Consider the following 22,836-nt stretch of genomic DNA (forward strand, 5'->3'; position numbering starts at 1 on the left):
AACATATAGAGACGGTCCCTACCCAACAGCGGGCTCACGGTCTAAAAGGGGGAGGCAGAGAACCAAAACCAAACATACTAACAAAATAAAATACATAGAATAGATATGTCCAAGTAAAATAAATAAATAAATAAATAAATAGAGTAATAAATAGAATAGATATGTACAAGTAAAATAAATAAATAAATAAAAAATGAATAGAGTAATAAATATGTACATACATATATACAGGTGCTGTGGGGAAGGGAAGGAGGTAAGATGGGGGGATGGAGAGAGGGATGGGGGAGAGGAAGGAGGGGGCTCAGTCTGGGAAGGCCTCCTGGAGGAGGTGAGCTCTCAGTAGGGCCTTGAAGGGAGGAAGAGAGCTAGCTTGGCGGAGGGGCAGAGGGAGGGCATTCCGGGCCCGGGGGTCGATGGCGGGACAGGCGAGAACGGGGTACGGTGAGGAGATTAGCGGCGGAGGAGCGGAGGGTGCGGGCTGTATTCACAGCACTGCACTAAGCGCTCGGGAGAGCACAGCGCGGCAACAGATAGAGACGGGCCCTCCCCAACAACGGGTCGGGGGGCGGGGGTCACCAGCCTCGGATTAGCCGGTCCCGTCCGCTCCACTCTACCAGAAGCCTCGAGGACGGTCCAGATGCCCGCACTGCCCAGCCGCCTCGGGGCCACGGAGGAAGCCGGGCAGGGCCGCCGAGGTGCCAGCCGAAGCAGCATGGTGAGTGCATCCCCCTGCACAAGCGCTTAGTACAGTGCTCTGCACACAGTAAGCGCTCAGTAAATATGATTGAGCTAGCTCTCTTCAAGGCCCTACTGAGAGCTCACCTCCTCCAGAAGGCCTTCCCAGACTGAGCCCCTTCCTTCCTCTCCCCCTCGTCCCCCTCTCCATCCCCCCCATCTTACCTCCTTCCCTTCCCCACAGCACCTGTATATATGTATATATGTTTGTACATATTTATTACTCTATTTATTTATTTTACTTGTACATATCTGTTCTATTTATTTTATTTTGTTAGTATGTTTGGTTTTGTTCTCTATCTCCCCCTTTTAGACTGTGAGCCCACTGTTGGGTAGGGACTGTCTCTATATGTTGCCAATTTGTACTTCCCAAGCGCTTAGTACAGTGCTCTGCACACAGTAAGCGCTCAATAAATACGATTGATGATGATGATGATGATTGAGTGATTGATTGCCCACCCCCGGCTCACCGGTCCGGCATCTCTGGACGGTCCTTACGGTTGGGAAGGGACCGTCTCTATCCGTTGCCCACTTCTACTTTTTTTTAGACTGTGAGCCCACTGTTGGGTAGGGACCGTCTCTATATGTTGCCAACTTGTAATCTATCAATCAATCGATCGTATTTATTGAGCGCTTACTGTGTGCAGAGCACTGTACTAAGCACTTGGGAAGTACAAGTTGGCAACATATAGAGACGGTCCCTACCCAACATTCATTCAATCATATTTATTGAGCGCTTACTGTGTGCAGAGCACTGTACTAAGCGCTTGGGAAGTACAAGTTGGCAGCATATCGAGACGGTCCCTACCTAACAGTGGGCTCACAGTCTAGAAGGGGGAGACAGAGAACAAAACCAAACATGCTAACAAAATAAAATAAATAGAATAGAAATGTACAAGTAAGATAAATAGAGTAATAAATATGTACAAAGATTGTGTAGGGACTGTAAGACAGTGGGCTCACAGTCTAGAAGGGGGAGACAGAGAACAAAACCAAACATACTAACAAAATAAAATAAATAGAATAGATATGTACAAGTAAGATAAATCAATCAATAAATAGAGTAATAAATATGTACAAAGACTGTGTAGGGACTGTGAGACAGTGGGCTCACAGTCTAGAAGGGGGAGACAGAGAACTAAACCAAACATAGTAACAAAATAAAATAAATAGAATAGATATGTACAAGTAAGATAAATAAATAAATGAATAGAGTAATAAATATGTACAAAGACTGTGTAGGGACTGTGAGCCCAGTCCCACTGTTGGGTAGGGACTGTCTCTATATGTTGCCAACTTGTACTTCCCAAGCGCTTAGTACAGTGCTCTGCACACAGTAAGCGCTCAATAAATACGATTAATTGATTGATTATACTTCCCAAGCGCTTAGTGCGGTGCTCTGCACACAGTAAGCACTCAATCAATACGATTGAATGATCATGCATTCAACCGTATTGATTGAGCACTTACTGTGTGCAGAGCACCGTACTAAGCGCTTGATCATTCAGTCGTATTGACTGAGCACTTACTGTGTGCAGAGCACCGTACTAAGCGCTAGGGAAGTACAAGTTGGCAACATATGGAGACGGTCCCTACCCAACAGCGGGCTCACAATCTAGAAGGGGGAGACAGACTACAAAACAAAACATATTCACAAAATAAAATAAATAGAATAGTAAATATGTACAAGTAAAATAGAGTAATAAATGTGTACAAACATATATAATGATGATGATGATGGCATTTGTCAAGCGTTTACTCTGTGCTGAGCATTGCTCTAAGCGTTGGGGGGGATACAAGGTACTATTCTATTTATTTTGTTAATGATGTGCATCTAGCTTTACTTCTATTTATTCTGATAACTTGACACCTGTCCACATGTTTTGTTTTGTTGCCTGTCTCCCCCTTCTAGACTGTGAGCCCGTTGTTGGGTAGGGACCGTCTCTGTATGTTGCCAACTTGTACTTTCCAAGCGCTTAGTCCAGTGTTCTGCACCCAATAAGCTCTCAATAAATACGATTGAATGAATGAATGAATGAATGAATGAAAAGGTAATTAGGTTGTCCTGGGAGTCAGAGGTCGTCTATTTATTTTATTTTGTTAGTATGTTTGGTTTTGTTCTCTGTCTCCCCCTTTTAGACTGTGAGCCCACTGTTGGGTAGGGACTGTCTCTATATGTTGCCAACTTGTACTTCCCAAGCGCTTAGTACAGTGCCCTGCACACAGTAAGCGCTCAATAAATACGATTGATTGATTGATTGATTGATGCATGGGTTCTAGTCCCGGCTCCGCCTCTTGTCAGCTGTGTGACTTTGGGCAAATCACTTCACTTAGTGCTTCGCACATAGTAAGTGTGTAACAAATACCATTATTATTATTATTGTTCATTCATTTGTCCGTTCATTCAGTCGTATTTATTGAGCGCTCACTGTGTGCAGAGCACTGGCTAAGCGCTTGGGAAGTACAAGTCGGCAACATATAGAGACGGTCCCTACCCAACAACGGGTTCACAGTCTAGAAGGGGGAGACAGACAACAAAATGATTATTCTCTGTGCCTCAGCGACCTCATCTATAAAATGGGGATTAAGACTGTGAGCCCCACGTGGGACAACCTGATTACCTTGTATCTACCCCAGCGCTTAGAACAGTGCTTGGCACATAGTAAGCGCTTAGCAAATACCATCATCATTATTATTATTGTTATTATTATTATTAAATCCCCATTTTACAGATGAGGCAACTGAGGCCCTGAGAAGTGAAGTGACTGGCCCTAAGTCCCACAGCTGATCAGTGGGAGTTTGGAGGGCAGGGGATGCTGAGGATTTCGGGACCCCGCAGAGTTTGGGACTCCGGGGGCCGGTGCTGGGGAGTTTGGGGGTCCCACTTTGGGGGTCCCATGGATTCCTGGGCGATGGGGCAGGGATCTGAGGGCCAAGAGGGAGGTGAGTTAGGGAGAGGAGAGGGGTCATTCCTTCCTTCATTCGTTCAATCGTATTTATCAAGCGCTTAGTACAGTGCTCGGCGCACAGTAAGCGCTCAATAAATACGATTGAATGAATTTATCGAGCGCTTACTGTGCGCCGAGCACTGTACTAAGCGCTTGGAAAGTACAGTTCCGAGTCGGACAGCGGCCGGGGTGGACGAAGAAGGTCATTCTTTTATTCATTCATTCATTCATTCAATCGTATTTATTGAGCGCTTACTGTGTGCAGAGCACTGAACTAAGCGCTTGGAAAGCACAATTCAGAGTCGGACAGCGACCGGGGTGGACGAAGAAGGGGGTCATTCATTCATTCATTCATTCATTCAATCTCTTCCTCCTTTCAAAGCCCTACGAGAGCTCACCTCCTCCAGGAGGCCTTCCCAGACTGAGCCCCCCCTTTTCCTCTGCTCCTCCTCCCCTCCCCATCGCCCCGACTCCCTCCCTCTGCTCTACCCCCCACCCCACAGCACTTGTGTATATTTGTACATATTTATTATTCTATTTATTAGGTTACTGATGTGTATCTATCTATCTATCTATCTATATATCTATTATATATATCTTTTAGACTGTGAGCCCACTGTTGGGTAGGGACTGTCTCTATGTGTTGCCAACTTGTACTTCCCAAGCGCTTAATACAGTGCTCTGCACACAGTAAGCGCTCAATAAATACGATTGATTGATTGATTGATTGATCTATAATTCTATTTATCTATTTTGATGCTATTGATGCCTGTCTACTTGTTTTGTTTTGTTGTCTGTCTCCCGCCTTCTAGACTGTAAGCCCGTCTTTGGGTAGGGATTGTCACTACCTGTTGCCGAATTGTCCTTTCCAAACGCTTAAAACGGGGCTCTGCACACAGTGAGCACTCAATAAATACGATTCATTCATTCTTTCAATCACATTTATTGAGCGCTTACTGTGTGCAGAGCCCTATACTAAGCGCTTAGAAAGTATAATTTGGCAACAGATAGAGACAATCCCTACCCAACGACGGGCTCACAGTCTAGAAGGGGGAGACAGACAACAAACCAAAACAAGTAGACAGGCGTCAATAGCATCAATATAAATAAATAGAATTATAGATATATACATCATTAATAAAATAAATAGAATTATAGATATACACATACATATATACACAAGTGCTGTGGGGTGGGGAGGGGGGTAGAGCAGAGGGAGGGAGTCGGAGCGATGGAGAGGGGAGAGGGAGCAAAGGAAAAGGGGGGCTCAGTCTGGGAGTCTGGCTCAACTTGTGTCAGGGGGTGAGGGTGGAGAGAAGCAGCATGGGCTCAGTGGAAAGAGCCCGGGCTTTGGAGTCAGAGGTCATGGGTTCAAATGCCGGCTCCACCACTTGTCCGCTGTTTGACTTTGGGCAAGTCACTTCACTTCTCTGAGCCTCAGTTACCTCATCTGTAAAATGGGGATGATGACTGTGAGCCCCCCGTGGGACAACCTGATCACTTTGTAACCTAAGTGCTTTGCACATAGTAAGTGCTTAATAAATGCTATCATTATCATTATTATTATTGCAAAGGGTTCTGCCAGAGAGGTTCTGGTGAACCCCTGGCCAACCTTGACTCAGAATTGCCCAGGGCAAGAGTTTGCATTACCCCACAACCAGGGCCTGCGGAGGTCCAGGCGAGGGCTGGACTCATTCAATTGTATTTATTGAGTGCTTACTGTGTGTAGAGCACTGTACTAAGCGCTTGGGGAAGTACAATACAGACAATCCCTGCTCACATTCATTCAATTGTATTTATTGAGCACTTACTGTGTGCAAAGCACTGTACTAGCGTTTGGGAAGTACAAGTTGGCAACATATAGAGACGGTCCCTACCCAACAGCGGGCTCACAGTCTAGAAGGGGGAGACAGACAACAAAACAAAATATATTAACAAAATAAAATAAATAGAATAAATATGTACAAATAAATAAATAGAGTAATAAGTACGTACCAACATATATATATATATATATACAGGTGCTTTGGGGAGGGGAAGGAGGTAAGGTGGGTGGGGGAGGGGGAGCTCATGGTAAAGAGGGCTGATTTCCCAGCCCCCTAAAGCACACACAGGCCTGGTTCCAAACCCCTCTAGGGAAAGGGGAAGCAGCATAGTGTAGTAGATAGTGGGTGGGCCTGGAAATCAGAAAGTCATGAATTCTAATCCCTGCTGTGCCACTTGTCCACTGTGTGATGTTAGGCAAGTCACTTCACTTCTCTGTGCCTTAGTTATGTCATCTGTAAAACAGGGAATAAGACTGTGACCCCTTATGTGGGACAGGGACTGTACCCAACCCAATTTGCTTGTATCCACCCCAGTGCTTAGTACAGTGCCTGGCATGTAGTAAGCGCTTAACAAATACCACAAAGTGGAGGGGGTTTGGAGAACCCAGAATGCCCAGAATGCTCTCTCCTTTGTCAGAAATGTGCCCGAGGAAGAGAGGTGACTGGCCTGGCATCAGCTCTTTCCCCTAACCTGCCGCCCCTCCCAGCCAGCTGTCTAATAATAATAATAATTATAATAATACTTGTTAAGCGCTTACTATGTGCCAACCACAGACCCGTCGTTCTGGATGCCAGATTTCAAGGAGCCAAACCACAGGGCCGAGGCGGGGGCGGGAGAGGGGAAGAGGAGAATGGGGAGGGGAGATGGACACTGATCATTGTTCTGAGCCTGTGAAATGGAGACCCTAATCCCCACGGGGCCTCCTTTGACAGGGTTGCCACCAGACAGCTAAGAAGGTGAGCTGAGAAGGGTCTGGCTGAGCCCCTAGGAGGTAGGGTCCTTAATCCTTAATTAGACTGTGTCATCATTACTGTTCTAGGTTGTGGGGCGTAGGCTTGGACCTGGATGCTTTGGATGTTTGCTGCCCTGAGATCTAGAAAAATCCACAGCTCCTTGAGGTTTCACATGATGTCATGGCTAAAACCCACCTGAACTCTTCCCCCCAAACCTAGATAATTTCTCCCTTGTCCCAGATCATGTTAACCCTGGCCGCACTTTGTTTTTGGGCAGAGGGAGGCTGGATGCTCTCGGATTTCCAGCCGCTGCCCACCCTGACGGTGGGCCCTGAGGTGGCTGCCTCCTGGATCTGAGGGGGCTGCTCTGTGGGCTGCAAGGAGCCTTGGAACCTGAACTGTGAGAGGAGGGGAGGAGGGGGTCAGAGCTTTCAGAGCTAAGTGGAGAGTGTTAGATCTGGAAAAAGGGGTGGGGAGGAGTTGACCCAAGGCCATGGCTCCTGGAATTTGGGAAAATAATTAAGTAACTAAGTGTCCTGCTAGCCAAGTCAGGCCTGGGACTAATAATGCTGGGGGGACCCAGGAGGGAAGCTTTCCTCTGGTACAGTATCAGGGGTTGGCAGTAGGGTAGGGGGAAGCTACCAGGTAAGCCTCCAGGGCAAACTTCCCTCTGGAGGAGAGGGAAGAGAGTGAAACAGTGTGGTTTAGTGAATAGAGCACCGGCCTGGGAGTCAGAAGGACCTGGGGTCTAATCCTGGTCCCTCCACTTGTCTGCTGTATGGCCCTGGGCGAGTACATTTAACTCCATTCTCAGGCCCCCTGTTCCTCCCCCTCCTCCTTCCCTCACCTCCAACGATCTGGCCTCCTACTTCATTAGTAAAATTAACTCCATCAGTTCTGAGCTCCCCAAAGTCACTCCTCCCCCTTCTCCAACCCCCCGGCTGTCAACTCTCTCCGCTACTCTCCCATTCTGCCCAGCAGTATCCTCAGATGAGATCTCCCCCTCGTCCCCCTCTCCATCCCCCCATCTTACCTCCTTCCCTTCCCCACAGCACCTGTATATATGTATATATGGTTGTACATATTTATTACTCTATTTATTTATTTATTTATTTATTTATTTTACTTGAACATTTCTATCCTATTTATTTTATTTTGTTGGTATGTTTGGTTCTGTTCTCTGTCTCCCCCTTTTAGACTGTGAGCCCACTGTTGGGTAGGGACTGTCTCTATGTGTTGCCAATTTGTACTTCCCAAGCGCTTAGTACAGTGCTCTGCACATAGTAAGCGCTCAATAAATATGATTGATTGATTGATTGATTGATCTCCTCCCTCCTCTAAAGTGCTATTCTGGCCACCTGTGCTTCTGACCCCATTCCCTCTCATCTTATGAAATCTTTCGCCCCGTTCCTCCTCCCCTCCTTAACTTCCATCTTCAACGGCTCACTCTCCACTGGTTCCTTCCCCTCTGCTTTCAAACATGCCCACGTTTCCCCCATCCTAAAAAAACCCTCTCTTGACCCCACCTTCCCTTCCAGTTATCGCCCTATCTCCCTCCTACCATTCCTTTCCAAACTCCTTGAATGAGTTGTCTACACCTGCTGCCTTGAATTCCTCAACGCCAACTCTCCCCTCAACCCTCTCCAATCTGGCTCCCGTCCCCTACATTCCACCAAAACTGTGCTCACAAAGGTCACCAATGACCTCCTGCTTGCCAAATCCAATCGCTCCTACTCTATCCTAATCCTCCTCGACCTCTCAGCTGCCTTCGACACTGTGGACAACCCCCTTCTCCTCAACACGCTATCCAACCTTGGCTTCACAGACTCCGTCCTCTCCTGGTTCTCCTCATCTCTCTGGCCATTCATTCTCAGTCTCTTTTGCGGGCTCCTCCTCCCCCTCCCATCCCCTTACTGTAGGGGTTCCTCAAGGGTCAGTTCCTTGTCCCCTTCTCCATCTATATTCACTCCCTTGGTGAACTCATTCACCCCCACGGCTTCAACTATCATCTCTACGCTGATGACACCCAAATCTACATCTCTGCCCCTGCTCTCTCTCCCTCCCTTCAGGCTCGTGTCTCCTCCTGCCTTCAAGACATCTCCATCTGGATGTCTGCCCGCCATCTAAAACTCAATATGTCCAAGACTGAACTCCTTATCTTCCCTCCCAAACCCTGCCCTCTCCCTGACTTTCCCATCACTGTTAACGGCACTACCATCCTTCCCGTCTCACAAGCCCGCAATCTTGGTGTCATCCTCGACTCCGCTCTCTCGTTCACCCCTCACATCCAATCCGTCACCAAAACCTGCCGGTTTTACCTCCGCAACATTGCCAAGATCCGCCCTTTCCTCTCCATCCAAACCGCTACCCTGCTCATTCAATCTCTCATCCTAACCCCACTGGATTACTGCATCAGCCTCCTCTCTGATCTCCCATCCTCCCGTCTCTCCCCACTTCAGTCTATACTTCACGCTGCTGCCCAGATCATCTTTGTGCAGAAACGCTCTGGGCATGTTACTCCCCTCCTCAAAAATCTCCAGTGGCTACCAGTCAACCTATGCATCAGGCAAAAAGTCCTCACTCTTGGCTTCAAGGCTGTCCATCACCTTGCCCCCTCCTACGTCCCCTCACTTCTTTCCTTCTACAGCCCAGCCCCCACCCTCTGCTCCTCTGCCGCTAACCTCCTCACTGTGCCTCGTTCTCGCCTGTCCCACTGTCGACCCTCCTCCAGGAGGCCTTCCCAGACTGAGCCCCTTCCCTCCTCTCCCCCTCGTCCCCCCTCCATCCCCCCATCTTACCTCCTTCCCTTCCCCACAGCACCTGTATATATGTATATATGTTTGTACATATTTATTGCTCTATTTATTTATTTATTTTACTTGTACATATCTATTCTATTTATTTTATTTTGTTAGTATGTTTATTTTTGTTCTCTGTCTCCCCCTTTTAGACTGTGAGCCCACTGTTGGGTAGGGACTGTCTCTATATGTTGCCAACTTGTACTTCCCAAGCACTTAGTACAGTGCTCTGCACACAGTAAGCTCTCAATAAATACGATTGATTGATTGATTGACCCCCGGCCCACGCCCTCCCCCTGGCCTGGAATGCCCTCCCTCCCCACATCCACCAAGCTGGCTCTCTTCCTCCCTTCAAGGCCCTACTGAGAGCTCACCTCCTCCAGGAGGCCTTCCCAGACTCAGCCCCCACCTTCCTCTCCCCCTCCCCATCCCGCCCACCTCCTTCCCCTCCCAACAGCACCTGTATATATGTTTGTACAGATTTATTACTCTATTTATTTTACTTGTACATATTTACTATTCTATTTATTTTATTTTGTTAATATGTTTTGTTTTGTTGTCTGTCTCCTCCTTCTAGACTGTGAGCCCACTGTTGGGTAGGGACTGTCTCTATATGTTGCCAATTTGTACTTCCCAAGTGCTTAGTACAGTGCTCTGCACATAGTTAAGCGCTCAATAAATACAATTGATGATGATGATGATGATAGTAAGTGCTCAATAAATATGATTGAATGGATGAATGAATGAATGAACTTCCTGGGTCTCAGTTACCTCATCTATAAAATGGGATTGAGAGTATGAGCCCCATGTGGGACAGGGACTATGTCCAACCTGTTTAACTTATATCTACCCCAGTGCTTAGAACTGTGCTTGGCACATAGTAAGGGCTTAACAAGTACTATTATTATCATTATTATCATTATTATTATTATTATTAGCTGGCTGGGAGTGGCGGCTGGTTAGGGGAATGAGCTGATGCTAGGCCAATCACCTCTCTTCCTGTCACATTTCTGACAAAGGAGAGAACCATTCTGGGTTCTCCAAACCCCCTCCACTTTGTTTTCATTCATTCATTCATCCAATCGTAATTATTGAGCACTTACTGTGTGCAGAGCACTGTACTAAGTGCTTGGGAAAGTACCGTACAGCAATAAAGAGAAACAATCCCTGCTCACAATGAGGACGGGAGACAGACAGCAATACAAATAAAAAAGGAGAGACTTTGATGGGGAATGGGATGGCATTGGACACCTCAGCTGTTGGATGAGGGAGCCTTGCGGGAAAGACAGAAAGGCAGGAAATTTATATTCCTGAGCATCGGGTTGGAGTTAGAAAGAAGGGAGGATGGATAAAGAATACACTTTGAGTTTTAAGCGGCAGGCAGAAAACAAGCCATGAGTCCCGTAGGGAGACAAATAGTGGAAGAATAGTGGAAGGAAATAGAGGGATCCAGGCTCAAATGGGGAAAAGGGGAGACAAATTCAGGAGATGGGTAGAAACCGAAACTTCCAAAAAGTTCTTTTTACCCAAACCTGCCACGATAGGGACTGCTGGGCCTATTGATCTTGCTATGTCACCAAACAGGCATTGTTATTTCATGGGGCCGTCAGCCAAGCGAAACTGCTTGCATTTGGTAAATTGCTTCTGTTTATAGATTGGGTGGTTGCTCCTTCTGGGACACCTCCAGGACTTTATCTTGACAGTACTCAGTCCCTTGATTTGACTGAAGATACCTTCCCAACCCTTCTCAATATGACAGGTTGTTCCTGCTTCTTTGTCCTCTTTCTCCTCACCCTACTCCCAACTCCCCTCCAGGACAAGTTGAAAGAAAAGAGAGTTGGGGGCTGAAAGGGGGACAAGAGGCCAAAATATTATATATATATATACATATATATATATATATGTGTGCTTAGTGGAAAGAGCACAGGCTTGGGAGTCAGAGGATATGGGTTCTAATCCCGGCTCTGCCACTTGTCTGCTGTATGATCTTGGGCAATCCACTTTACTTCTCTGTGCCTCAGTTACCTCATCTGTAAAATGGGGATTAAGACTGTGATGGACAACCTTGTATCTATCCCAGTGCTTAGAATAGTGTTTGGCATATAGTAAGCACTTAAATACCATAATCATCATTATTACACAAAGGTGAGATAGATAGATAGATAGATAGATAGATAGATAGATAGATAGATAGATGATAGATCTTTTAGGTGAGATCAATATATATGTCACCTAAAAGGGCATCAGAAAAGTAGAAATAATGTAGGAAAGGAAAGACAAAGATCCAGGGTGCTGAGACTAGATTGGGCAGATGAGTAATCAGTCCATCAGTGGTATTTATTGAGCAATTATTGTGTGCAGAGCACTGTACTAAGCTCCGGGGAAAGTCCAATCCCATAGAATCGGTAGACACGATCCCTGCCTACAAGGGGCTGACAGTCAATAGGGAGTACCTAGATGCTCTCTCTTTTCACCGAACGGTCCCTGTGGTCCCTGGCTTCCCCCCAGGCCCAGACACCGCTCCTTGGATCCAACCGGTCCGGCAACGGGAGCGACCCCCTGCCGAGCGGGGGGACCTGGGGATCCCTTAGCCCCGAAGACCTGAACCTGACCGCAGAGGACCTACGCATCAAGTACCTGGGGCCCCGGCAGTCGAACTTCTTCACCCCGGTGTGTGCCGCCTACCTGCTGATCTTCGCCGTGGGGGCCACGGGCAACGCCCTGACCTGCGCGGTCATCCTGCGGCACAAGGCCATGCGTTCCCCGACCAACTATTACCTGCTCAGCCTGGCCGTGTCCGACCTGCTGGTGCTGCTCCTGGGCATGCCCCTGGAGCTGTACGAGATGTGGTGCAACTACCCTTTCTTGCTGGGGGCCGGCGGCTGCTACTTCAAGATCCTGCTGTTCGAGACCGTGTGCCTGGCCTCCGTGCTCAACGTCACGGCCCTCAGCGTGGAGCGCTACGTGGCCGTGGTGCACCCGCTCAGAGCCAAGTCCACCGTGACCCGGACGCACGCCCGCCGGGTCATCGGGGCCATCTGGGCCCTGGCGGTGCTCTGCTCCCTGCCCAACACCGCCCTGCACGGGCTGCAGGATCTGGAGGTGCCGGGCTGGGGGACGGTGCCCGACTCGACCATCTGCACCTTGATCCGGCCCCGGGCCATCTACAACGTGGTGGTGCAGGTGACCACCGTGCTCTTCTTCTTCCTGCCCATGGCCACCATCAGCGTGCTCTACCTGTTCGTCGGCCTGCAGCTGCGCCAGGAGAAGCTGCTGCAGGGGATGGAGGCCAAGGCCGGGGGCACAGGCGGGGCTGGCCTGGGGGACTTCCACCGAGCCCGCCTGCGGCAGGAAGCGGCCCGCCGTCGGCAGGTCACCAAGATGCTCTGTAAGTGGAGGCAGCCCCCTGAGGTGGGCAGGGCAGAGCCGAGGGGAAGGGGAAGGGTAGAGGGGGGTGTGTCTGTCCGCCTGTTTGTCCATCTGTGTGTCCCCTCTTGATTGTAAGCTCCTTGTGGGCAGGGGGAAAGGGTAGAGGGGGGTCTGTGTGTGGCTGCCCCTTTTACCTGTAAGCTCACCGTGAGCAGGGGGAAAGGGTAGAGGGGTGTGTGTGTTTCTGTCTGTCCCTCTTGACTATAAGCTCACTGTGGGCAGGGGGAAAGGGTAGAGGGGTGTGTGTTTGTGTGTCTCTGTCCCTCTTGACTGTAAGCTCATTGTGGGCAGGGGGAAAGGGTAGAGGGGTGTGTGTGTCTGTGTCTGTCCCTTTTGCCTGTAAGCTCCTTGTGGGCAGGGGGAAAGGGTAGAGGGGTGTGTGTTTGTGTGTGTCTGTCCCTCTTGACTGTGAGCTCATTGTGGGCAGGGGGGAAGGGCAGAGGGGTGTGTGTGTCTGTCTGTGTCTGTCCCTTTTGCCTGTAAGCTCCTTGTGGGCAGGGGGAAAGGGTAGAGGGTGTGTGTGTGTGTGTGTGTGTGTGTGTGTGTGTGTGTGTGTGTGTGTGTGTGTGTGTGTGTGTGTGTGTGTGTGTGTGTGTGTTTCTGTCCCTTTTGCCTGTAAGCTCATTGTGGGCAGGAGGAAAGGGTAGAGGGGTGTGTGTGTCTGTCTGTGTGTGTCTGTCCCTCTTGACTGCAAGCTCATTGTGGGCAGGGGGAAAGGGTAGAGGGAGGTATTTGTGTGTGTGTGTGTGTGTGTGTGTGTGTGTGTGTGTGTTTGTCTGTCCCTTTTGCCTGTAAGCTCCTTGTGGGCAGAGGGAAAGGGTAGAGGGGTGTGTGTGTGTGTCTGTCTGTGTGTGTCTGTCCCTCATAACTGAATGCTCATTGTGGGCAGGGGGAAAGAGTAGAGGGTGTGTGTGTGTGTGTGTGTGTGTGTGTGTGTGTGTGTGTGTGTGTGTGTGTGTGTGTGTGTGTGTGTGTGTGTGTGTGAGTCCCTCTAGACTGTAAGCTTCTTGTGGGCAGGGAATGCCCATTCATTCAATTGTATTAATTGAGCACTTACTGTGTGGAAAGCACTGTAGTAAGCACCTGGGAGAGTGTACTATAACAACAAACAGATACATTCCATTCCCACAATGAGCTCACAGTCTAGATGGTGTCTGTTATTTTGTAATAATAATAATAATGAGGGCATTTGTTAAGCACTTACTATGTGTCCAGCACTATTTTAAGCACTGGGGTAGGTACAAGCTACTCACGTTGGACACAATCCCTGTTCCACATAGGGGCTCACAGTCTTAATCCCCATTTTACAGATGAGGTAATGAGGCACAGAGAGATTAAGTGATTTTCCCTAAGTCACACAGCAGACAAATTGCAGAGCCAGGATTAGAACCCATGTCCTTCTGACTCCTAGGTTCTTGCTCTATCCACTGGGCCATGCTGCTTCTCTGTACTCTCCCAAGCGTTTAGTACGGTGCTCTGCACACAGCAAGTGCTCAATAAATATGATTTACTGACTGACTGTGTGGTGTGTGTCTATACAAGTGTGTGTAACAGGGGGTACATATGTGTCTGATGGGTCAGTGTGTGTTTCTGTAGGTTGGGACGGGTGTGTGTGTAGATTGGACAGGAGGAAAAGCTGAGTCGACACCTGCATGAATTAATCAATCAATCATATTTATTGAGCACTTATTGGGACAGGTAGATGTGCGGGGGGGTTGGAGAGCCATGGACAGGACGAAGAAGAGGTGAATCACATTGTCTGTGTCAATCAATCAATCAATCAATCAATTGTATTTATTGAGGGCTTACTGAATTTATTGAGGGCTTACTCAATTTATTGAGGGCTTATTGTGTGCAGAGCACCATACTAAGCACTTGGGGAGTACAGTATAGCAATATTACAGACACATACCCTGCCCACAATGAGCTTACATGAACACACACACACACACACACACATGCACACACACACACACATGCACACACACAAACACACACACACGTCTGCATTTGCTACCCTTTACTACCAATACTAGAAGGCAGGCAGAGCGGGAGTTGAGAGGGTGGCACTCTCCTCCTGGCATGGGACAACCTTCGATGTCGTGCTGGCATCTGGCAGGGGCTCCACCTGTCCCAGAGCTCTGGGAGGAATTCCGGGAGGATACTGAGCAGATCCTGGACCGCAGCGGAGCGGAGCCGGAATCAGCGGGGGACGAGGCGGGAGGAATGGCTACTGAGTGCTGGGATGTGGGAGTGTCAGGTTTATTATCTGGGAGGGAAATCTCCCCAAGTGAAGGGAAGAGCGAGAGATGGGGTCACCCCTGCCCCTTCTACCTCCTTCCCACAACCACTGTAGGACGCTGTAGAAGAGGGAGCCGAGGGACACCTAGTTTGTGTTCCCAGCTCCCTTCAGTGGGCAGATCCCCTGAACGGGAGATTAGAAAGCTGAACTCCTGAACTCTTCTCCCATTCCCTTCTACATCACCCTAACTTGCTCCTTTTATTCATCCCCATTCCCAGCCCCACAGCCCTAATGCCAATATCTGTGATTTCTTTCGTTATATTAATGTCCGGCTCCCCTTCTAGACTGTAAGCTAGTGGTGGTCAGGGATTGTGTCCGTTTATTATTATATCGTACTCTCCCAAGCGCTTAGTCCAGTGCTGTGCACCCAGTAAGTGCTCAGTAAATACAATTGACTGACTGACTAAATCCTACATGCCTCATCCTACTCCTCCGCTTGCTTCCTTCTGGAAACCCAAGTGGTCAGGAGGCCCTAATCATCATCATCATCATCATCAATCGTATTTATTGAGCGCTTACTATGTGCAGAGCACTGTACTAAGCGCTTGGGAAGTACAAATTGGCAACATCTAGAGACAGTCCCTACCCAACAGTGGGCTCACAGTCTAATCAGGTGAGAAGACCCATGGGGAGAGGGAGGGAAGGGGTTGAGAGAGGAGGGGAGGAGGGGAGGGCATTGCTTCAGAGCTGACCCACTATATAACTGGCCCAGCTCTTGAGCTGACAGGAGCTGAATAGAAAGTTGAAATGGGGCCTTGGAAGCAGGAATCTCAAAGCACTCTAGAGATTATTCCTCCATCTCCATCCAAGTGGGACACCTCCTTTAAGAAAAGGGAAAACTGAATTCTGGGAAGGGGCTTGGACCATTGGTCTCTCATGGAAATCAGTGCAGGGGCAGTTCAGGCATAGCATCCAGACATCCTGGCTCCCTAGCCAGCCACCTTCCCATGAGCATCACATGGGTTTGTCCACCACAAACCCAAAGCCCAAAACTGCTGTGAGGGGGAGGTTTCTCATGACAACCACCACTCCAAGTTCAGGCTGAGGCCCAGGCCCTCCCTGAAGAGGTTGGAGGAAAAAGAGAAGAGGTTAGGTTAGAGAAGCAGCGTGGCTCAGTGGAAAGAGCATGGGTTTTGGAGTCAGGGGTCATTCATTCATTCATTCAATTGTATTTATTGAGCACTTACTGTGTGCAGAGCACTGTACTAAGCGCTTGGGAAGTACAGGTTGGCAATGTATAGAGATGGTCCCTACCCAACAGTGGGCTCACAGTCTACAAGGGGGAGACAGACAACAAAACAAAACATACTAACAAAATAAAAGAAATAGAATATATATGTACAAATAAAATAGAGTAATAAATACGTACAAACATATATACATATATACAGGTGCTGTGGGGAGGGGAAGGAGGTAAGGCAGGGGAGATGGGGAGGGGGAGGAGGGGGAGAGGAAGGAGGAGGCTCAGTCTGGGAAGGCCTCCTGGAGGAGGTGAGCTCTCAGTAGGGCTTTGAAGGGAGGAAGAGAGCTAGCTTGTTGGATATGCGGAGGGAGGGCATTCCAGGTCAGGTGGAGGATGTGGGCCGGGGGTTGACGGTGGGACAGGCGAGAACGAGGCACAGTGAGGAGATAAGCGGCAGAGGAGTGGAGGGTGGCAGTGCAGGCTGGGCTGTAGAAGGAGAGAAGGGAGGTGAGGTAGGAGGGGGCGAGGTGATGGACAGCCTTGAAGCCGAGGGTGAGGAGTTTCTGACTGATGGGTAGGTTGATTGGTAGCCACTGGAGATTTTTGAGGAGGGGAGTAACATGCCTAGAGCTTTCATGGGTTTGAATCCCATCTCTGCCAATTGTCAGCTGTGTGACTTTGGGCAAGTCACTTCACTTCTCTGTGCCTCAGTTCCCTCATCTGTAAAATGGGGATTAAGACTATGAGCTCCCTGTCGGACAACCTGATCTTGTAACCTCCCCAGCGCTTAGAACAGTGCTTTGCACATAGTAAATGCTTAATAAATGCCATTGTTATCATTATTATTATTATTATTATTATTATTATAAAAAGCTGGCAGATCTATGGGAGAGGAGCCGTGAAGCAACTCTAATCTGGAAGAGACAGCAGCAGGAAACGGAGATACAGAGAGAGTGGGGAGGAGGGCCAGAAATAGAGGGGAAGCCAACAGGTCAGGTAACAGCACTAAACCAAGGACAGGGTGACAGCGGAACAGATGGGGGAATGGCTACGGGGGTCAGTCAATTGTATTTATTGAGCTCTTACTGTGTGCAGAGCACTGTACTAAGCTCTTGGGAGAGTACAACATAATAAACAGACACAGTCTAGAGGGGGAGACAGACATTAATATAAATAAATAAATGACAAGTATGGACATAAGGGCTGTGGGACTGGGAGGGGAGATGAGCAAAGGGTGATAATAATAATAATAATGATGGCATTTATCAAGCGCTTACTATGTGCAAAGCACTGTTCTAAGCGCTGGGGAGGTTACAAGGTGATCAGGTTGTCCCATGGGGGGCTCACAGTCTTAATCCCCATTTTACAGATGAGGGAACTGAAGCACAGAGAAGTCAAGTGACTTGCCCATGATACAAGGGAACTGAAACACAGAGCACCTGGAGGGAATAAATATGGGGACTAGCAGAGGAGAGAACTAGGGGAATTGTATTGTTGTATTGTACTCTCCCAAACACTTAGTACAAGTGCTTTGCACGCAGTAGGCGCTCAGTAAATGTGACTGAATGAATGAATGAATGAATGAGGAAGGGTGGAAGAAGGTCCAGGGACAGTGCAGCTGTGCTGGAGATGAAACCTTCCTGGGCTCGCAGCTTTGCTTCCAAGTTTATCCAGAGGCCGCTTCTTTTGGGGGTGGGATTGCAGCACCTCCCACTGAGCCCCAGACTTCTTAGTTTGGGGCGGGGAGGGGCTCATACCAGCTCTCCCCCACCCCAGCCCCGATCAGCAGCCCCGGAAAATTGGCAGCCGCCCACCTGACCAATCTCTAAAACTGGTCCTGGGGTGTCTGCCAACTGCACTGTATCATATTCTCCCCAGAGCTTCATTCAGTGCTCGGCACACAGGAAGCAATTAATAAATGCCACTGTCTAACTGATTGATTCCTGGGGAAGGAGAAGTTTCAGGGGACATGCTTGAGAACATTGTGGCCTAGTGGATAGAGCCCAAGCCTGGGAGTCCGAGGTCCTGGGTCCTAATCCCGGCTCTGTCGCTTCATTCACTCATTCAGTCGTATTTATTGAAAGCTTACTGTGTGCAAAGCACTGTACTAAGCGCTTGGGAGAGTACAATATAACAACAGACACATTCCTGCCCACAACAAGCTCACAGTCTAGAGGGGAAGACAGACATTAATATAAATACATAAATAAATTACAGATATATACCTATGTGCTATGGGGATGGGAGGGAGGATGAATGAAGGAGCAAGTGAGGCGCAAGAGGGAGTGGGAGAAGAGGAAAGGAGGGCTTAGGGAAGGTTTCTTGGAGAAGATGTGCCTTCAATAAGGCTTTGAAGTGGGAGACAGCAATTATCTAATAATAATAATAATAATAATGGCATTTATTAAGCGCTTACTATGTGCAAAGCACTGTTCTAAGCGCTGGGGGGATACAAAGTGATGAGGTTGTCCCACGTGGGGCTCACAATCTTCATCCCCATTTTACAGATGAGGGAACTGAGGCACAGAGAAGTTAAGTGACTTGCCCAAAGTCACACAGCTGACAAGTGGCAGAGCGGGGATTTGAACCCATGACCTCTGACTCCAAAGCCCGTGCTCTTTCCCACTGAGCCATACTGCTTCTCTAATTATCTGTCTGATATGAGGAGGGAGGGCGTTCCAGGCCAGTGGTATGGATATGAGAGGTCGGCGGAGGCGAGATAGATGAGATGGAGGTACGGTGAGAAGGTTAGAATTAGAGGAGTGAAGTGTGTGGGCTGGGTTGTGGTACGAAGTTGCAAGGTGAGATAGGAGGGGGCAAGGTAATTAAGTGCTTTAAAGCCAATGGAGAGGAGTTTTTGTTTACATAAGTTCTCTGTGCCTCAGTTCCCACATCTATAAATGGGGATTAAGACTGTGAGCCCCGTGAGGGACATGGATTGTATCCAATCTGATTAGTTCGACACTGTGGACCACCCCCTTCTCCTCAACACGCTATCCAACCTTGGCTTCACAGACCCCATCCTCTCCTGGTTCTCCTGTTATCTCTCCAGTCGTTCATTCTCAGTCTCCTTTACGGGCGCATTCATTCATTCATTTGATCGTATTTATTGAGCGCTTACTGTGTGCAGAGCACTGTACTAAGCACTTGGGAAGTACAAGTTGGCAACATATAGAGACGGTCCCTACCCAACTGCGGACTCACAGTCTAGAAGGGGGAGACAGACAACAAAACAAAACAAAACATATGAACAAAATAAAATAAATAGAATAAATATGTACAAATAAAATTAATAAATAAAAAGAGTAATAAATACGTACAAACATATATACATATATACAGGTGCTGTGGGGTGGGGAAGGAGGTAAGGCATGGGGATGGGGAGGGGGAGGAGGAGGAGAGGAAGGAGGGGGCTCAGTCTGGGAAGGCCTCCTGGAGGAGGTGAGCTCTCAGTAAGCTCCTCCTCCCCCTCCCATCCCCTTACTGTAGCGGTTCCTCAAGGGTCAGTTCTCGGTCTCCTTCTGTTCTCGATCTACACTCATTCCCTTGGTGAACTCATGCGCTCCCATGGCTTCAACTATCATCTCTACACTGATGACACCCAAATCTACATCTCTGCCCCTGCTCTCTCTCCCTCCCTTCAGACTCGTGTCTCCTCCTGCCTTCAGGACATCTCCATCAGGATGTGTGCCCACCATCTAAAACTCAGTACGTCCAAGACTGAACTCCTTATCTTGCCTCCAAACCCTGCCCTCTCCTTGACTTTCCCATCACTGTAGACGGCACTACCATCCTTCCCGTCTCACAAGCCTGCAACCTTGGTGTCATCCTCGACTCCGCTCTCTCGTTCACCACTCACATCCAATCCGTCACCAAAACCTGCTGGTCTCACCTCCACAACATCACCAAGATCCGCCCTTTCCTCTCCATCCAAACCACTACCCTGCTGGTTCAATCTCTCATCCTATCCTGACTGGATTACTGCATCAGCCTCCTCTCTGATCTCCCATCCTCCTGTCTCTCCCCACTTCGGTCTATACTTCACGCCACTGCCCGGATCATCTCTGTGCAGAAACGCTCTGAGCACGTTACTCCCCTCCTCAAAAATCTCCAGTGGCTACCAGTCAACCTACGCATCGGACAAAAACTCCTCACTCTCGGCTTCAAGGCTGTCCATCACCTCGCCCCCTCCTACCTCACCTCCCTTCTCTCCTTCTCCAGCCCAGCCCGCACCCTCTGCTCCTCTGCCACTAACCTCCTCACTGTACCTCGTTCTCGCCTGTCCCGCCGTCCTCCCCCCTGGCCTGGAATACCCTCCCTCCCCACATCCGCCAAGCTAGCTCTCTTCCCCCCTTCAAAGCCCTACTGAGAGCTCACCTCCTCCAGGAGGCCCTTCCCATACTGAGCCCCCTCCTTCCTCTCCCCTTCCCCATCCCCTCCACTCTACCTCCTTCCCCTCCCCACAGCACTTGTATATATGATTGTACAGATTTATTACTCTATTTTACTTGCACATATTTACTATTCTATTTATTTTATTTTGTTAATATGGTTTGTTTTGTTGTCTGTCTCCCCCTTCTAGACTGTGAGCCCGTTGTTGGGTAGGGACCGTCTCTATATATTGCCAACTTGTACTTCCCAAGCGCTTGGTACAGTGCTCTGCACACAGTAAGGGCTCAATAAATACGATTGAATGAATGAATGAATGAGTTTGGGCTTAGTACAGTGCCTGGCACATAGTAAGCGCTTAAACACCATTAAAAGAAAATTAAGGGTGACTCTTCCCCCTCTGTGTCCCCCACAGTCGTGCTTGTGGTGGTATTTGGGATCTGCTGGGCCCCATTCCACACTGACCGCCTCATGTGGAGCTTCGTGTCCCACTGGACCGAGGAGCTGATCCAGGCTTTCCAGTATGTGCACGTGGCCTCCGGCATCTTCTTCTACCTCAGCTCAGCCACCAACCCGGTGCTCTACAGCCTCATGTCCAGCCGCTTCCGAGAGACCTTCCGGGAAGCCCTTTGCCACAGGGGTGGGGGCTGTCAGGGACCCACCCACCTCTCCTCTATCAGCCTGACCCGGACCACCACGCGCAGCACAATGTGTGAGCTGGGACTCCTGGGCCAAGGAGCCCTCCCCCTTACTGAAGGTGAGGGCCAAGACCAGGAGCCTTCTCCTGTGGAGGAGGAAGAGGACCCTAAAGACCCTTTCTCCTGAGGGGGTGAGTCTGGAAACATCTCGGACCCAGGAGGAAGCCCAAAACTGCATTCGTTTGCGGGAAATCTGAAACTGCTTTTGTTGTAGGGGAGCCTGAAACTGTCTTTGCTTGCAGGGGAGCCTGAAACTGCCCTCGCTCCCCAGGGAAGCCTCAAGCTGCCTTTGCTTGCGGGGGAGCCCGAAACTACCTTCTCCTGAGCAGGATTCAGAGAGGTTGTTTTTTCTTTTTTTTTTTTTTTTTTCCTGAAGCTGAACTCAAAACTGTCTTTTCCCAAGAGGAAGAACTTGTCGGTCTCCACTCCAAATATCCCCGCTTCATGTAGCAAAAGCTCAGGTTGGATCTTTAGCCTCTCCCATCTCCCATCCTCTGAAAGGATGCCTTTCCTATTGAAAGGGATTTCAGGTGGAACCAATCCTTTCAACCCTCACTCTCCCCACCAGCACCAACTTGTCCCTGACAACTTCCCCCTCACCCACACACATACACTCTCTGCAGCCCTGTAAAAGCAGTGTGAGCAGCATTCTCACCATCACACACTGTAGGTTTTTTTAAGCCCCCCCCCCCCCCAAATATTCACAACACTGCCACACACAATAAAACGCCTATCATCCCCAACGAGAGGCCCCATTCCAAGAAAACTGTGGTTTTCTCTCCCCTTGCCCTGTACGCATGATTGCCTGGCCGCTTGTTTCCTCTTTCCTTCTCTGACCTATCCATCCGTCTGCTTTCGTGGGTTTCCCTTTGATTTTGATTCTCTGTGGTCACCTCCTCTTTCTTGCTTTCACGCTCTCCCTTCTCTAGTACAGTGGTCTGGGTCCGTCTGTTTGTCTGGCTCTCTGTCTGCCACCTGAAAGGAACGCATCTACCAACTCTGTTGTATTGTACTCTCCCAAGTGTTTAGTACAGTGCTCTGCACACGGTAAACGCTCAATATATACCATTGATGGGGATGATGATGATGACGTGTACATAGCTCGCTATTTATATAAGATCTGAGCAACTCTTCAATTAAAATAAAATTGCAAATGATCTGTGTTTCTATAGCCTTCACTCCACTCTATCTCAATCCAACTTCTTGCTTGATGAGAACCCCCTGGGGCAAATCCGTCATGGAAGCGGGAGAAACCAGAGCAGGAAGCTCAAGAGGAATTTGATTTTGAGCTAAATATTGAGCTTTTAATCATTGTGGAATTCATTAAACATTTACTAGAAGCAGCGTGGCTCAGAGGAAAGAGCACGGGCTTTGGAGTCAGAGATCATGGGGTCAAGCCCCGGCTCCACCAATTGTCAGCTGTGTGACTTTGGGTAAGTCACTTAACTTCTCTGTGCCTCAGTTACCTCATCTGTAAAATGGGGATTAAGACTGTGAGCCCCCCGAGGACAACCTGATTACCTTGTAAACTCCCCAGCACTTAGAACGGTGCTTTGCACATAGTAAGCGCTTTA

General features: G+C 48.9%; 1 protein-coding gene across 1 annotated transcript; it reads left to right on the plus strand.

The window, feature by feature from the left end:
* The first annotated feature begins 581 nt into the window (after window positions 1-581).
* On the plus strand, window positions 582-22,417 carry NMUR1 (neuromedin U receptor 1). Its single transcript, XM_038748364.1, has 3 exons — window positions 582-715; window positions 11,770-12,649; window positions 20,980-22,417. The coding sequence occupies exons 1-3, from the start codon at window positions 638-640 to the stop codon at window positions 21,387-21,389; spliced, it is 1,368 nt and encodes a 455-aa protein (XP_038604292.1). The 5' UTR covers window positions 582-637; the 3' UTR covers window positions 21,390-22,417.
* Window positions 22,418-22,836: the final 419 nt, after the last annotated feature.

Source organism: Tachyglossus aculeatus, chromosome 1 (genome assembly GCF_015852505.1).
Source record: "Tachyglossus aculeatus isolate mTacAcu1 chromosome 1, mTacAcu1.pri, whole genome shotgun sequence".
Taxonomy (NCBI): Eukaryota; Metazoa; Chordata; class Mammalia; order Monotremata; family Tachyglossidae; genus Tachyglossus; species Tachyglossus aculeatus.